Source organism: Pseudonaja textilis, chromosome 3 (genome assembly GCF_049901715.1).
Source record: "Pseudonaja textilis isolate UNSWEBS1 chromosome 3, rPseTex1.2, whole genome shotgun sequence".
NCBI classification, from domain to species: Eukaryota; Metazoa; Chordata; class Lepidosauria; order Squamata; family Elapidae; genus Pseudonaja; species Pseudonaja textilis.
In genome coordinates, this window is record NC_141992.1 from 140,792,541 (window position 1) to 140,808,765 (window position 16,225).

The 16,225-nt window shown below is 38.5% G+C and overlaps 1 protein-coding gene across 1 annotated transcript in view; it reads left to right on the forward strand.

The window, feature by feature from the left end:
* The window catches only part of PARD6G (par-6 family cell polarity regulator gamma), an 85,237-nt gene extending 69,670 nt beyond the window's left edge, over positions 1-15,567 (forward strand). Inside the window, exon 3 of the mRNA XM_026699500.2 lies at positions 13,027-15,567. Within this exon, the coding sequence (XP_026555285.1) occupies positions 13,027-13,886 (860 nt within the window). The 3' untranslated portion in view covers positions 13,887-15,567. The remainder of the gene's footprint in view (positions 1-13,026) is intronic.
* Positions 15,568-16,225: the final 658 nt, after the last annotated feature.

Here is a 16,225-nt window from a genome sequence, read left to right on the forward strand (position 1 = left end):
GAGAAAAGGGAGAAGTTAACTAAAGAGTTATAAATGCTATTTTCCCTGAATTCATTTAGATGTTATGTCATGTAGATCAAGTTTATGTTGTGAAGAAATAATTACAAGCTTTGAAAACTAAACATTTCTCTACAGTTATATTCCACTTAGGAATAGTCATATAATGTAATGACAGTTTTAATTATTTTTCCTATTAAACTTCAGGATCAGAGCTGTGCAGGAAACAAGTTATGCATAGTTATTGTTTTTTGATTCACTCTTGAGAGTCCAAAAAGTCTTTTTGGAAAAGCTATACATGTTGTTACTTTATATGTATCCTCCTGCAGCAGAACTGTAGTCTTTTTGGGCTTTTAATCGATGGTTATAGCAACTAACTGGCCCCATGGTAAATGGATGATTGAAGAACAGAAGCAAATAACATGAATGCTAGTTTTTTGGAGATGTTTATCAACATTTAGAAAGCCCTTGGTCTGCAGGAAAAGATGGAGCATTTTCTCTTTCTTTCTAAATAGTCCTCTTAAAATACGTTTTTTTCCCTTTCTTGTCATATTTCCCAAAGAAAATAGTCTTATAGTGTTCAGTTCAATCTTTTTCTGATACCAAAACTTTTATTCAGGAGCAAGTTGAGGATCAGTATTAACAATAACTTGGTCCAAAGCTGTGGAATGTAGAAGAATAAATGTTGGGTGTTCAGTTCATCTTGAATGATAAGCTATGATGTTATTGAGGATTTTTTGGGGTAATATTTGTGTTACTATTATGAAGAACCAGCGGAGTCTGTAATCATCTCCCCTGATAGCCACCAGGCTTACTATTTCATCAAGATTTAAAAGATACCAGTGGTATCTTGGTACTCAACTGCTTTGAAACTCATCAAATTTGGTACTCAATGCATTGTGGCATGAAAGTTTTCTCCCGGTACTCGTTGTTTGTTTGATATTTGAACTTGCTGATGTTGGCTGCCTTGTGATTCAGTACATTATTCCCAATACGAAAAATTTGTTCAGTATTCCTCATATTTGGTATTATTACACCTCCTGGAACCAGTTAATGATGAGTACCGAGATACCACTGCATGTTTTATAGTGGTTTTACACCTGAAAATGGAATGGAAATTTTGAGACAAATAAATACTTATTTCAAATTGGGAAGTTGGCAGGTTATAAAAAAAAAAACACCTTCAGGATTGTATTTACAGTATTTTCAAAAATTCCTTGGAGCCCCATGGGATTTCTTAAAAAATGAAAATGTAGGCCTGTAGCCAACGCTTTGCTTGGAAGTGTACTTTTTGCTTTTTCAAAAAAGGCCAAAGGTAAACAGCAATTGCAAGAGGGTGGCTTAAAAGGCTAACAGGTAGAATTTCAATCATTTATGAATGAAGAAATCCAAGCAACAGCCAACACATTCTCAAAATTCTCAGTGTACCTCCAGAAACATTCTCCAACTCAACTATTATGGCTTAGCATTATGTAGATATCAGGCCAGTGATGCTGGTACAGCCAAGCTGATGCTTAGCTTGCTAAGACTGAAAGGGTACTTCTGTTAGATATGAATAAATGCATATATATGCATTTAAAAAAAAAAAAATCCCAAAAAGACTGCTATAAACCTAAGCAGTCAAGCTACCTTCTCTCAGGAGAAGGTGCCACGGGAATCAACGGGTGCCCCAAAAGATCTGGAATACATTATTTGGCAGGTGTGACACTTCATAACTTTCTCTTTCTTTCATTCCACTGCCAATCCCTCCTTCTCTTTGGATTCTCAAGGGGCTCACCCAGGGCACCCGCCACCCTTCATTCCCCACTCCACACCTTTTCCTTGTTCTCGGTTTCTAGTATTCTCAGTTTCTTGGTTTCTTGCATTCTTGGTTTCTTGCATTTCTTGGCCTGCCTGAAAAGTGCTCAAGGGTACCCATTTTTATCCTCACATGGAATGATGAACTGCCTGCCTCCAAGTGAAGCTCCTTGTTGCCATCTTTGGAGTCTGGCTTCAGGACTGCCCTGGAGTCATCCCCTGTCATATGCTTTCTCCGAAGCAGCTCTTCTTTTGGGGCGGAGCCCCTGGGAACTGAGTCAGATGCTGCAGTGATGCCGGTGGACTGAATGCCTGGTTCCATCAGGACGCAGCTGATAAACAAGGGACCCAGCCCACTTGGGAGCGAAGGGACTGTTTTTCCTCCCAACATACAGGTGGATGCAGTGGCTTGCCAGTCCGGGAAAAAAAAGCTTGGCATCCTGGAGAGCAACTGTGTAAAACTGATTAAAACGAAGGCGCAGCTGCGTCCTGATGCATTTGATCTCCTGACTTGCTAAATTTGATGCTGAGCATTGCTCAGGCACCTCCCTAAACTCATAAAAATGCTAGACTTTTTAGGCTGGTGTTTTTTTTTTTTTTTTACAGTACTGTATTCTTTCATTGGATAAAACAATAGTTTCCCCAGCAAGCCACGATTTTGCTGGCTACGTTCCCAATGGTTCCTGTACAACTCTCTGAAGCAAGTCCATAATTCCATAACAGCTGAACTCCATGATATTATTGCTACCTGTGATATCATCTCCATCTGTTACAACAATAACCACCTTCCACAGCCAGCATGCACGGTGGCTTCTTGGATGTCTGATATGGAAATGGGATCCACACACTCAGAGGATATTAGCTAGAAGAAGGCTGGCTAGATATAACAGCATACTTTCTGAAGGATAACACTAGATCATTTTTTCCCCACACACATTTCAGTCCAAGGTCAAGCAGAGAAGTTTGAAAAGCCACATGTTACTTGTGTGAATGACTGCTTCCACACAACCAGTTGTAGGTAACTGCTTGTATCAAGGCGACAGAGATTTTATTATTATTTATTTAGGCTAGGTAAAATGTAACTTTTGCACAATAAAATAAAAATACTTTGAGAATAAAGTTGTAGTATTTTATATCCTGCTTTTTCTTCAGAAGCTAAAATCCGTTTGTACAATGAATTCTTTTTTATTTTATTGCTACAACTATCCTGTGAGATAGATTGGATTGAGTATAATTGGTTCAGAATACCCAGTGAGTTTCACTGAACCCAGGGTATGGGTTGATTTGATTTTTATTATTATTTTTCTAAATAACTCAAGGTGGCCAACATACATAATACTCCTTCCATTTCATGTTTTTCTCACAACAGTAGCCCTGTGAGGTAGGTTGTGTTCAGAGAGTGACTGACCTAAGGTCATCCAGCTGATGTTCATATCTAGGGCAGGATTAGAACTCGCAGTCTCCTGATCAAACTTCTTACCTGCTATACCCACAGGATGTGCTGTATTCTTTAGGTCGGAGATGATAGTATTAATTTTCAAATTTTTACTACAGTGCAAACATACATTCAGAAAGCCCCCAATATATGAATTTTAGCTTCATTTAAGAAGCAATGAGTAGGATTGTTTTGTTCCTTAGTTAATTCAGTTCGTTTTCAGAAACATTTGCTATCATCCCCATAACAGAGGTTAACAGAATAGAGAAGAGTAGAGTAGAGTAGAGTAGAGTAGAGTAGAGTAGAGTAGAGTAGAGTAGAGTAGAGTAGAGAATAGAATAGAATAGAATAGAATACTTTATTGGCCAGGTATGATTGGACACGCAAGGAATTTGTCTTGGTGTAAATACTCTCAGTATACATAAAGAAAAGGTACATTCGTCAAGAGTCAAGAATCATAAGATACAACACTTAATGATAGTTATAGGGTACAATCAACAATCAAATACTAGGAAACAGTCAATATAAATCGTAAGGATACAAGTGACAAAGTTACAGTCATACAGTCACAAGTGGGAGGGGATGGGTAATAAGGAGTGATGAGAAGATTAACAGTAATAGTAGTGTACCCTTTTTAAATAGTTGAACAGTGTTGAGGGAATTATTTGTTTAGCAGAGTGATGGCTTTCAGGAAAAAACTGTTCTTGTGTCTAGTTGTTCTGGTGTGCAGTGCTCTATAGCGTCGTTTTGAGGGAAGGAGTTGAAACAGTTTATATCTGGGATATGAGGGGTTTGTAAATATTTTCACAGCCCTCTTTTTGACTCGTGCAGTATACAGGTCCTCAATTGAAGGCAGGTGGGTATTAATTGTTTTTTCTGCAGTCCTAATTATCCTCTGAAATCTGTGTCTGTCCTGTTGGGTTGCAGAACCAAACCAGACAGTTATAGAGATGCAGATGATAGACTCAATAATTCCTCTGTAGAACTGTATTAGCAGCTCCTTGGGCAGTTTGAGCTTTCTGAGTTGGTGCCGAAAGAATGTTCTTTGTTGTGCTTTTTTGATGATGTTTTTGATGTTAGGTGTCCATTTTAGGTCATGTGATATAGTAGAATCTAGAAATTTGAAGGTCTCTACTGTTGATACTGTGTTGTCTAGTATTGTAAGAGGTGGTAGAATGGGGGGGTTTCTTCTAAAGTCTTACCACCATTTCTACGGTTTTGAGTGTGTTCAGTCCCAGATTGTTCTGGTTGCACCATGAGGCAAGTTGTATAACCTCCTGTCTGTATGCGGATTCGTCATTGTTTCAAATGAGACCAATCACTGTTGTGTCATCAGCAAACTTCAGTATTTTAACAGATGGATCGTTTGAGATGCAGTCATTGGTATATAGGGAGAAGAGAAGTGGAGAAAGCACACAGCCTTGGGGAGGGGGAGGCTGTGCTAATTGTACAGGTATCAGATGTGATTCTGCCTAGCTTCACCTGCTGCTTCCTGTCTGTTAGGAAGCTTAGGATCCACTTACAAGTATGTTCAGGTACCACTAGTTGGTTTAATTTACTTAGAAGAGTGTCTGGAATGATGGTGTTGAATGCTGAACTGAAGTCTACAAAAAGGACCCTTGCGTAGATATTTGGAGATTCAAGGTATTGTAGGATGTAATGCAGAGCCATGTTAACCGCATGATCTGTCGATCTATTTGCTTGGTATGCAAACTGCATGGGATCTAACAGTGGATCCGTGATGGTTTTCAGGTGGGACAGCACAAGCCTTTCAAAGATTTTCATAACTACAGATGTTAGAGCAACTGGTCTGTAGTCATTCAGTTCCTTGATGGAGGGTTTCTTTGGCACATCCGACCAAGTCTTCACTGATTTAATTGTTGGTTTAATGGTTTTAAGTCTTTGTCTGTAGGGAGGTACAAGGTAAATCATGCAGTGGTCAGAGTGTCCCACAGCTGCTCGTGGTAAAGACCTATAAGCATCTTTTACTGTTGTGTAGCAGTGGTCTAAAGTATTTTTGCCTCTGGTGGGACAATTTACATGCTGGAAATATTTTGGGAGCTCTTTCCTTAAATTTGCTTGATTGAAATCTCCTAAAATGATGGGAAGGGAACCTGGGTGTTTGGCTTCAGCCTCCATAATTTGATCAGAAAGAGTTCGTAATGCTTTGTTTACACAGGCTTGTGGAGGAACATACACAGCTATTAGCAGAAATGAGGAGAACTCACACGGAGAGTAAAATGGCTTGCAGTTGATGTGTAAAGACTCTAAATTTTCATCAGAAAACTTCTATATTATAGTTATATCCTGAGACCAGCTGTTGTTGATATATACACATAATCCTCCACCCTTTGTTTTACCTGATGTCTCTTCAATTCTGTCTGATCTAAATGTCCGAAATCCTGGGATATATATGGTGTTGTCCCCATGAATTTGTGGATTAAGCCAGGTTTCAGTAAAACAAAGAACAGCTGAATTATGAAAATCAGAATTTCATCTATTTAAGAGATGAATTTCATCCATCTTGTTAGCCAGTGAGCGTAAATTAGTCAGAAAGATTGAAGGGAGATGAGGTTTTTTCCCCCTATTTCTTAGTCTGTTTAAAATTCCCACTCGTTTACCTCGTCTTCTCTTCCGGCGTGGTCGCTTCTTTTCTTTGTTGTAATCCATAGCACCGGGGAATTGGTTAGAATCTCCTCCGCGTTTGCAAAGACAGGTGGGGGTGGGGAATCAGAAAGCTGCTCCTTAAGGAAACACTGCCTAATTCTTAGCAGATGGTCTCGTGAGTATGAAATCTGTAGTGAATTGCAGATAATAATAAGGAATAAAGAAACCATTAGAGAGCATTTCAGTGAGGCAGCTGTCATCGGCGCCATCTTGGAGTACAAGGATGGATTGGGAAAGATTTCAAACATCTTTAGATAACAAGATGAAGTGGATATTTGGAAGTCTTCCGATGTCAGTTCAGTTCCATAAACGTTAGTTTTGCTTTCCTCGCCCTTTGGACAGAGCTGTGGATTTCCCTTGCTTTATCATGCTTATTTTGGCTCTACTTCCACTATAAAGATAACGAGAATTCTGTCAGAAAAGGAAATAGGATGGTTACTTTCAAACGTTATGTTCAGCTGATAGGAAAAGGAAATAGTCATGGATGCAATTTTTCTCTGAAAGACTCACTGGTTTTGCCATTGGCTGACCTGATTAATAATGACTGTAGCTGTTTTGTAATGGTCAAGATAATGAAAAGTGATGTTGAGCACCTTCCCTTGAACAAAGGAAAGACAACCTACCTTGAATATTACCTTTGTAGCATTTTATCTCTTTTTCTTTTGTCAGAATGTGGAAGCAGGAAATATCAAAGTAGAGGCAGGACTATGGGACACACAGTAATAAATATACACAGCTTGTACAAGTACAGATAGTCCTCAACTTACAGCAATACACTTAGTGAGCATTCAAAGTTATAACAGCACTAAAAAAGGTGACTTATGACCATTTTTTGCATTTACAATCTTGTTCAGGTTTGTGCTGATTTAGTAATATAATAATTCTGCATTTATATGAGTTATAAAAAGCAGATGTTGCCTTGAAAGGTAGACTCACCAGTTAAAACCATTGCTCCTTGGGACAGAAATTCACATATTAATTCTTTTGGAAAATCTTTTTGACGGATGAATCTTTGCCATTTCAGCTTCAAAACATTCTCCTTGACAAATTACCTTTAAGTAATCCTTTAAGAGGCAGCAAGTGATGAGCAAAGGTTAAAGTACAGGAAGTCTTGGCGTCAGTAAGAGTAGATTCAAGGGTAGGGATAAAATAAAATACAGAGAAGGCCAAGGAAGGGCAAATTTGAACTAGTGCAAGGAGTAACCCCAAAGTCAACATAAAGTCTTAATCATTATTCCAAGGTGAACGACCTGAGATTCTTGAGCCATGTTTGCTCCCAAAATCTTAATTGCCACCCACAAAGCCCCTTGATAATTAGCTAATAATATAGTAAAATGCTTAATGCAGGAGTTGGAGAAAATTAAAAACATGGGGAATAATCATCTTAACATTTTTTAATTTAGTTTTAAATATAATTAAAATAAACTAAAATACAGGTTTTGCCCTGTCTTTGGGGGAAAACAGTTAATGGCATTGCACTCAAAGGACTAATCTTAGGGATTTCAGCCCCAAATAATGAGATGTTACTGATCGACATTAGTATTGTAATAGCCAAGTATGGAATGATAATTGCCAGAATCCCATAGTCATCGTGGACAATAAACTTGAGCATACATTAATGATTTGAGAGCGACATGCTAGGAAATAGTGAGGGGGCAGAGAAACAATAAGAGAACAAAAGAGAGACAGGGGTTGCCAACCTTTTGGACCTCAGGGACCGCCAAACTCATAATTTTAAATCCTGCCAACCAGAGACCCTGGGAAAATCCCCCAAAAAGTCTGCAGGAAAATTCCCCATCCTGTTTTCCTACCGATCGATCATTCTTTATTTGGGATCTCAGGATACCGTCTCCAACTTCGTTCTCATGGGGTGGGAGGGAGAGAGAGACTTTTGGCTTCATGCAAGGAAAGCAGCAGAAGCAGCAGAAGTCTTTCTTTCTCTCCCCCAAACTCTGCCAGAAATGAGTCTTTGTCGGCACAGCCTCTTGGAGCAGGATGCCTTGCAGGGTCCAAAAGACTCATTTCTGGCAGAGTTTGGGGGAGAGAAAGAAAGACTTTTATTGCTTTCCTTGCATGCAGCCAAAAGCAGAAGAAAGAAGCGGAAAGAAGCAGTCTGGTGGCCAGGCGAGGCGCGTGGGGCAAGTTCCTTCCCTCTGCCCTTTACCCCCTCCCCTCACTACCTCATGTTGTTCGCAATGCAAGTGATGCAAGCCTTGTGTTTCCGCAGGCCATGTGGGCGGTGCAGCCTTATGTTCCCACGCAGCCTGGATTAATTGCTTTGGGAGGTGCTTTGGGGGTGACGTTTCTCTGCAGACCACCAACACTTTCTCATGGATCACCAGTGGTCCCTGGCCCACTGGTTGGTGACCACTGGTCTTGGAATTTGGTTCAGAAGGGAGTTGTGATTGGCCAACATGGTGAAGCAGAAGGAGTTTATGTCTATAATATTGTTATAGAAGAGGTAATAGAACTTGCGAGTAGGTTGGCTATTGAAGATCCAGAGTTATATGAGAATGGGGGATCTAGGAAGAAAAGTTGGATGTTACCTGTATATACAGTACATCACTCAACATTTAATATGTGGGAAGGAAGGAAGGGCCCACGAACAGATCCCAAGGAGACTCCAAGAACAAGTCGTGAGGAGTGGAGGAAGCTTCCTCCTGTGGAAAGTATCAGAATTGATCACAAAAATCAAAGATCCAAGGCAGAGATCAAAGGCAGCAGACAGTCAAGGAAACTGAACTCACAGCTGGAGCCTTTGGACTTTAGCAGAGAAAGATTTCCAATGAGATTTAAGCGAAGGTGATTTCAGTGAGACACTAAGGAGAAGAAAAATCAAGACTGTACAAAAAGGGAGGAAGCACTCTAGGAACTTGGGGGTGGGGGGTGCGGGGTGAAGATAAATGGGAAACCATAAAAAATGAAGATGTGCCCAGAGAAGAAAACGCTTATGATTAATAGTGAGTGAACCAGCAATTGTAAATTTGGGTGTTTGTACTGCTGATTGCAAAGTCAGTTTATTCATTTGTTTAGGATTTGTTGATGATTTCAGTGGAACTTAGCTATGAGACTGATCTGTGAGAGAGTTGACCGTGTGTTCTCTCCCCTTTCCCCCTCTCCCCCAACTTTTTCTGTCATTTGTCTTTTTGGGGGGGAATTTCTCAAGAATCCAAAGGCTTCTACGTTTGTTTGTTTGTTTTGTTTTGTTTCCAGTATGGGTCAAGTTTTCGTAAAACTGTTTCTTTTAGAGCTTCTTGGTAAACTTGGTCAGCATATATTGGCTTGGATAGATGCTACTTTGTGTTCTTTTCTTGCTTACATCTCTGCTGGCCAAAGGAAGCAGCCTAAGTCAAAGTTCACTATATATCTGTTTCCTTTAAACATTTGTTGTATCTCTGACTTTCCCATCATGTTATGAGAAATGATGGAACAGCTCCCCAGCCAAATGTTATCCTTGTATAAAAACATTGTGCTGATCTCTATGGAACCATGATCAGAATAAGAGGTATTGTTATTTATTTTGATTGTTGCATTCAAGAAATGACAATATGGCGTGGAGGGCATCCCATAGTCCTTAAAGACTTGTTTCATTTTTAAAGCTGTATGAAATAAAAGTTAGTCTCCTTGTGGAAGTACTTCTGTTTCTGATATAGTTTCCAATCTATCAATTGATAACACTGCAACGTTATCAGAGGAAATAATCTACCAGGAACGTGCGTGGACTGAAAACTCCAGGTCCAAAACAAATTCTTCCTATATGAGCCTAGCAGTCTGATTTCTCTATGGAATCTCGCTTGTTTACCTATTCTTATCTGGCCAAGCTTTGGTATTTTGTCTGCCAGGCAATTCCTGTGAAAAGCAGCTGTCCAAGCAAGAGCAGCGCTTCTGGTATTAAAAATCTGTCTGTCTCTGTGTGGGTGCGCATGGATGTCATGTTTTTAAAAAGTCAGCTCTTCTGGAAAAAATTTTTTTCCATTTTTCTCCTCCCCTTCTCTTTCAGACTGTAAAAGTTTACATTCGTGTCACAGATTTTGGCATTTACATGTAGTAGGCCATACGTAAAATGAAAATGGTGCTTAAAGCCCCTTTTCTTGGATTGGGTTGGAGACATGGTAGATCAGTAGATCTCAACAGCGTCAGGCTGCGAAAAGTGAAATAAATTAAGAACATTCAGGAACTACAACAAACTTTTACGTTTTTAAAGATATACCTGCACAACTATTTTCCAGACCTTATTGGAGTGAAGAAGAAAAACAATTTGGTGGGATAATCAGAATATAGAATCCAAAATGGGAATAAAAAGAAATCCTCAGGGTGAAAAGGTTCTGTATTACTTTTATTTATTACTCATAATTTCTGGGGGCATAGATCCAGAAACATACAGTAAATCCCCAGCTCATGCTGTCTCTGATCAGCAGTAAACCCCTCTGGTCCCTGAATGAGCTTAGAAACCCTGTTCAGCGAAAAAAGTTCCAGGGAAACAAAGGTGGCATTTATGTTACACCTATCCCTCCACCTTTGACAAATCTTGAGATGTAAACAGTCTATATCACCTCGTCTATATCTTTAACTTACACAAATACTTTCAGATTGTTTTAATTTGACCGTTTTTTTGTCCTCTTCATGTTTAAAAGAATATCTCAGATATCATTAAAATCTAATTCAGGCGGCTCAGATGATAAGTAGTGTTTCTGTTCCAAAAAGAGAAGCATCCTTCACTGGACATTATCAGCAATGCTGGAGACAAATGGATGTGTCCTAACCTCACAGTTGCTTAACTGGATCTCGAACTCTCAGCAGTTTAGCAAGTAGCAATTCATCAGCCCCACCTTCAGAGCAAGTTGCTTTAACTTGTTCTGGTATTCACCTTGGCTTTGGCCTCAAGGAAGCAAAGGTGCAGCAACAGGAAACCTCTGCCATACTTGCCAGGGATCTGCACACATTTCTGATGTCAGATTCCTGGGAGGCTGGGAGGGGACCATCTTTCTCAGCTTTGTTCTCGTCAGGAGAGAAGGTTGTGTTGGGCTATTTTCTGCATTCAGCCTCTTGCACTTTACAATTGAATATGCCGGTTGCTGCCTCATAGTCTAGGCCAGAAAACCAGAATGGCTGGCTGAGGAATTCTGGGAATTGAAGTCCAGTGTGTTTAAAAGAGACAGTTTGTAACTGATGATGAGCAGCTCTTTCCTTATTTAAGGTGCAAAAGATGAACTTGAGAGTCAAATTTAACCTTTGAGTGAAATATTTAGGGCTGCATTAAAAAAATGTTGACCACCCAAATTTTAATTAAAACATTGTTAAATATTACATACTGCACATTTAATATGATCATACATCATGCATTTAATACATTTTCCCAGCCTGTCATGCTAAAAAAATTACAACTGTATAGGACTTTTTGGACATGCTGAGGAAAACATCCTCAGGAATAGGATGTCTGCCTATAACATCCTTATAGGGTTGCCTATAAGTTTTGCACCTTTAGTTTGGTTAAAGATAGCTTACCTGACATTTCATTTGCACAAATGCTTTCTGTCTCTTGTTGGTTTTTTTAAACAATTTATGTAAAGCTGCATTAACTGTAGTTAGTGTTTCTGGCCCTGACAGCTTGCTTGTGGTGTGCTAGATCATGAGTTATATGTTTAGGTCTTTAAAGTAATCGTGCATATTGATTTTCTGCCTGGTGTTTATAAAGTGCCTACAAAAATAACCCACCTGTGTCTCCTGACACTGGTTCTTTGTTCTATAGTCTCCAATAGTCTTGCTTCTAAACATGAGGAAATTGAAATATTTTCTTCCAGGTGGCCTAAATTGTCTCTGGTTATCTTCCGAGAAAATGTTGGCAAAAGGAAGCCTCCCCCCCCCCAACCCCCATTTGAGGTTCAGTTTTGCATCATGGAGTTTGTGGGGGATGGAATGAACATTGTTTTGTTGAGATTGTGGTATTATTAAATTGAAATGTCAGGCCCGACCATTGCTTTATTCATCTTCAGTTTGGAGTGTTGATCTGTTTGAGGCCTTTTTTGAAAGTTCTTGGTGACTTACTCATCTGCAACTGCAGGATGATCTGGTATGGAAAATAAATGGGTTATTTTTGTCTTGAATGAAGGTTTACTTAAAGACAATAGAATAAGAGATGCTTCCTATATTTGACAGGAGCAGTTACACATCTTTCCTATATTTACAAACATAGGGACTCTTTTAAAATATGCATTTGTCTGCCTACAATGCATAGGCCCTTACAAAATGCTTACAAAAATGCTTATGTATTTTAACTTACACAGTGTTTATTGGAATAATCTATAACTAACAAAGCCATTGGGGATTTCATATGGGTTTGAAATACGGTTTTGTACTCTTCGAGATGAAATACTAATACCTTAAAAGCAATAGTGCTGTGGTGCAATTTGCAAATTCATATATTATTGATTAATCAATGATGACTGGCAGGCAATCAGTCTAGTCCTGCTAATCGGTTACTTGCCTACAGTGTTTTAAAAGATAATCTTGTTGTCTTAGCCAGTTGCTTCATATATGACTTTGAAGGAGTGGTAAACTGCCAGACATACATGTGTTGGTGTTCTTTCTAACTTTCTCTTCATAGTGGCCACAAATTACATTTCATTTGGGGGGTTTCTTCTAGCAAGTGAACATTATGTTTGTTATCAAACTAATTGTTTTGGTCTCTTGCTTCATGTTCATCCTAACACCAGCCGGCAGCTTTTTTCTTTGTTCAGTCTAGAGTCTAGACATTTCTTCCAATATTTCAAAATATATGTTTATTAGTAACACTGTCTTTAATTGACAGTCTCTCTCACAGCAATGTTTCAACCATATTTAAATGTTGGCATATTATGAAAGCTAGAGATAAGGCTCTTTTTCTTGCAGAAGATGGCCTACAGAGGATTGATTCTGAAGTGTTAATTTTTCTCTCTTGGTACAATGAGAATATATCTACTGAACAAAACTCTGCATTGGTGACAGGAAGGGCATCCGGCCATTAAACACTCTGCTAACTCCATTCAGTTATCCAGACTCCACCCCAAGAGGGATTATGGGGGTCATTCAAACATGATGATGATGATGATGATGATGATGATGATGATTCATTTCTCTCTCTCACTTTGCAGATGAAGCGGATTATGGAAATTTTGGTTCAAACACCTTAACAAGGAAAAAGAAGGTTCTGGTGACCCTCCGGAATGACAACCTTCGCCGGCGTCCTCATGTTAATATCAGCATGCCTCAGGACTTCAGACCAGTGTCTTCCATCATTGATGTGGATATCCTGCCTGAAACTCATAGAAGAGTACGACTGTATCGCCACGGGTGTGAGAAACCACTTGGATTTTATATTCGCGATGGCACCAGTGTAAGAGTGACTCCCCACGGGTTGGAAAAAGTTCCTGGCATTTTCATCTCACGGATGGTTCCTGGGGGGTTAGCCGAAAGTACAGGCTTGCTTGCTGTCAATGATGAAGTCTTGGAAGTAAATGGGATAGAAGTGGCAGGAAAAACCCTTGATCAGGTGACAGATATGATGATTGCCAATAGCCATAATCTTATCATCACAGTCAAGCCAGCAAACCAAAGGAACAATATTATCAGAAGCAGTCGGATGTCTGGGAGCTCTGGTCAGTCTACAGATAGCACTGCCAGCCATCACAGTTTGCCTTCTTCTCATGTCCTGCAGAACTTCCACCCCGATGAAATGGAGAGTGACGAAGATGCTGACATCGTAATTGAAGGCTGCCTGGAACCACAGCCCATTCCAAAATCTCACAGTCTTCCTTCCAGTAGCCTTTCCCGAATCAATGGCAACAGTCTTAGCCACAGACTACAGAGAGACCTAGTATTCAACAACAGCTTTGGACGAGAAAGCAATGGCAATATTCACAAAATTCTTAGTTCCTTAAAAACTGATCCTCGTCATAGTTTAGTTATTCCCAAAGGAGGCATTGAAGAGGATGGAACTGTGATAACACTTTAATGGATGCTTTGAGTTTTCTTTCTTGCTGGAAGTGCCTACTGGAACAATTCAATCTACATGCAGAAGAGCGAGAACCATCACTCTCATAAATGTTCTGATGTGCGAGATATGTTACTTTCCAGGAAGGACAATTTTTGTGATTAGACATAAAAATATTGTCTTGTTTAACCCATGAAAATTGTAAATATGATTTCTGCTTCATCAATTAATCTCAGAGGATAACAGTTAGGTTATCTTCCAAAAACTTATTTTCTGTCACTAGGTAATTGTTTCCTAGCTTTTTTTACACAAAAAATTGACTATTGCACCTAAATCTGGAAAAGCTGCCTTTAAAGAATGGCTTTCTATCTTGACCATAGTTGAGGGCATGCTGCATTTATTCCTTCCCTCCCTCTCCTTTGGGAATGAAATGTTGACCAAATGACTTTGTGTTTGTATAGGTCTGTACTGTATGTATAAAATCTTACATGGGTGAGGAATTGCTGGAATAATTTTTAAATCATCACCCCCTGCTGGTCATTGATAAACTGCATAAACTTGAGTTTTCTGTTTATTTGAAAAAGTTGCAGCATGAATGCTAGTTTATTAATGCGCCACAATAATATGGGATGTGCATTATATTTTTATTATTAAAATATTTATTAGACAAATACTCCCATTTTTGTGACCATTGATTTCACCTTCTGATTTGCTAACAGTACTGAATAACTAGAACTTAGAATCATATTACATCTACGTTCTAAGGTAACATAAACAATTCCACTAAATTTCTCTAATGATTTAGAATTAAAATGAATTCACTGAGTCTTTATTAATAGAAATATTATTTTGGGGGAAAACCTATATTATTTGTTTTCTAAACCTTGTTGAGCTACCTATCATCAGAAACCTAAAATACCAGCAGCATTGTAAGACATAACAGACAAGCCCAAAAGAGTTTTGCTCTCAGCTCTGCTTTTCTATTCTGAAATGCCACAAATTGTTCAAATGGTTTATAGAGAAAATATGAATATATTCCTGAGATGCCTAGAAACAAAATATAATTGTTTTACAGTGTATTTTTCTACTTTTAGCTGTTTTTGTTATTTACTGTATATGATTGTGTATTAAAGTGTTTCCAAAGGAATGGGCTTGGTTTATTTAATTTAGAGTCTAGCTTTTGTTTACCTTACAGGTAACGTTCAGACCTGAAGTTTTAATATAATTTATTATCATACTTGGAATAAAATTCACTAGTTCTCATTGCTGAGCTGAATACAATTACCATCTGTTGCATTTCAGAATTCCAATTTCATAACTGCAGTTAAGAAATCCCAGAAATGGGGAGCTAAATTTTGAAATTCTTAATGACTCACCTGAACTGGACTGGAGGCTTCAGTGATATAAGTTCTAGCAGCAATGCCTGACCAGTTGTTCAACTAAAATTACTCACTATAAATTATTATGTTGATATCCATGGAACATTCCTGGTCGTTTGAGATAAAAGGCTATATTGTTTTGACACATAGTTGTCAGGAATTAAATATAACTTGAGTATTTATTTGTTGTGGGCAATCTTCACTTTTTAAAACTGTTATTTGGGGGCTTACAATATAGGTGGGTTGTTGTTTTTTGCAAACAAGATTTCAATATATATTATTAAACAAAAGAAAAATAAAAAAAAATATTCCTTTGTATCCAATAGCCACTATGTATCCTTTCTTTTTTTCCTTGATCCTCATGCACACTGTAAATCTGTTAAGAAGTTGACAACCTGCGAAAATCAGGGCATTCACAGAGGAACAGGAAAATGAATAGGGAATTCATCTCCTGTGTCATATACCCTGTTAATTCAAACCAGATGGGCTGGTCTATAAGAGAGGAATAGAACGGTCAGATTTTGAAAATCCCATCAGTGAGATTGTTTTAAGTCTGATGATGCTCTCCAATTGTGACCAATTTTGAGTGATACTATGGGTCAGCTCTGATCTTGTTATTATTCAAATTATTATTAATTTTTGCTGCTTTTAGAATGACAAAAGGGAACAAAACATTATCAAAAATACATAACAAGTGCTTAAAAATAAATGAAACAAAATACAACTGAAAAAAAGAAAGAAAATAATGTCATTACAACAGTAACCAGTTATATTTCTCATGTCTCAGAAGCTGAAAATGCTTCTGGTCCAAACAATTAACAGAGGTTGTAGCTGAAAATATTGCAGTTATGTGCAATAATCAAACATGCTACAAATACTGTACATATTCCAAAATTGTCCAGATTGGAAAATTAATACCAATTGTTGGCTTCCAGTATCTAATATTTGACGGTAGGTAAGCTTGATACAGCTCCAGATCTA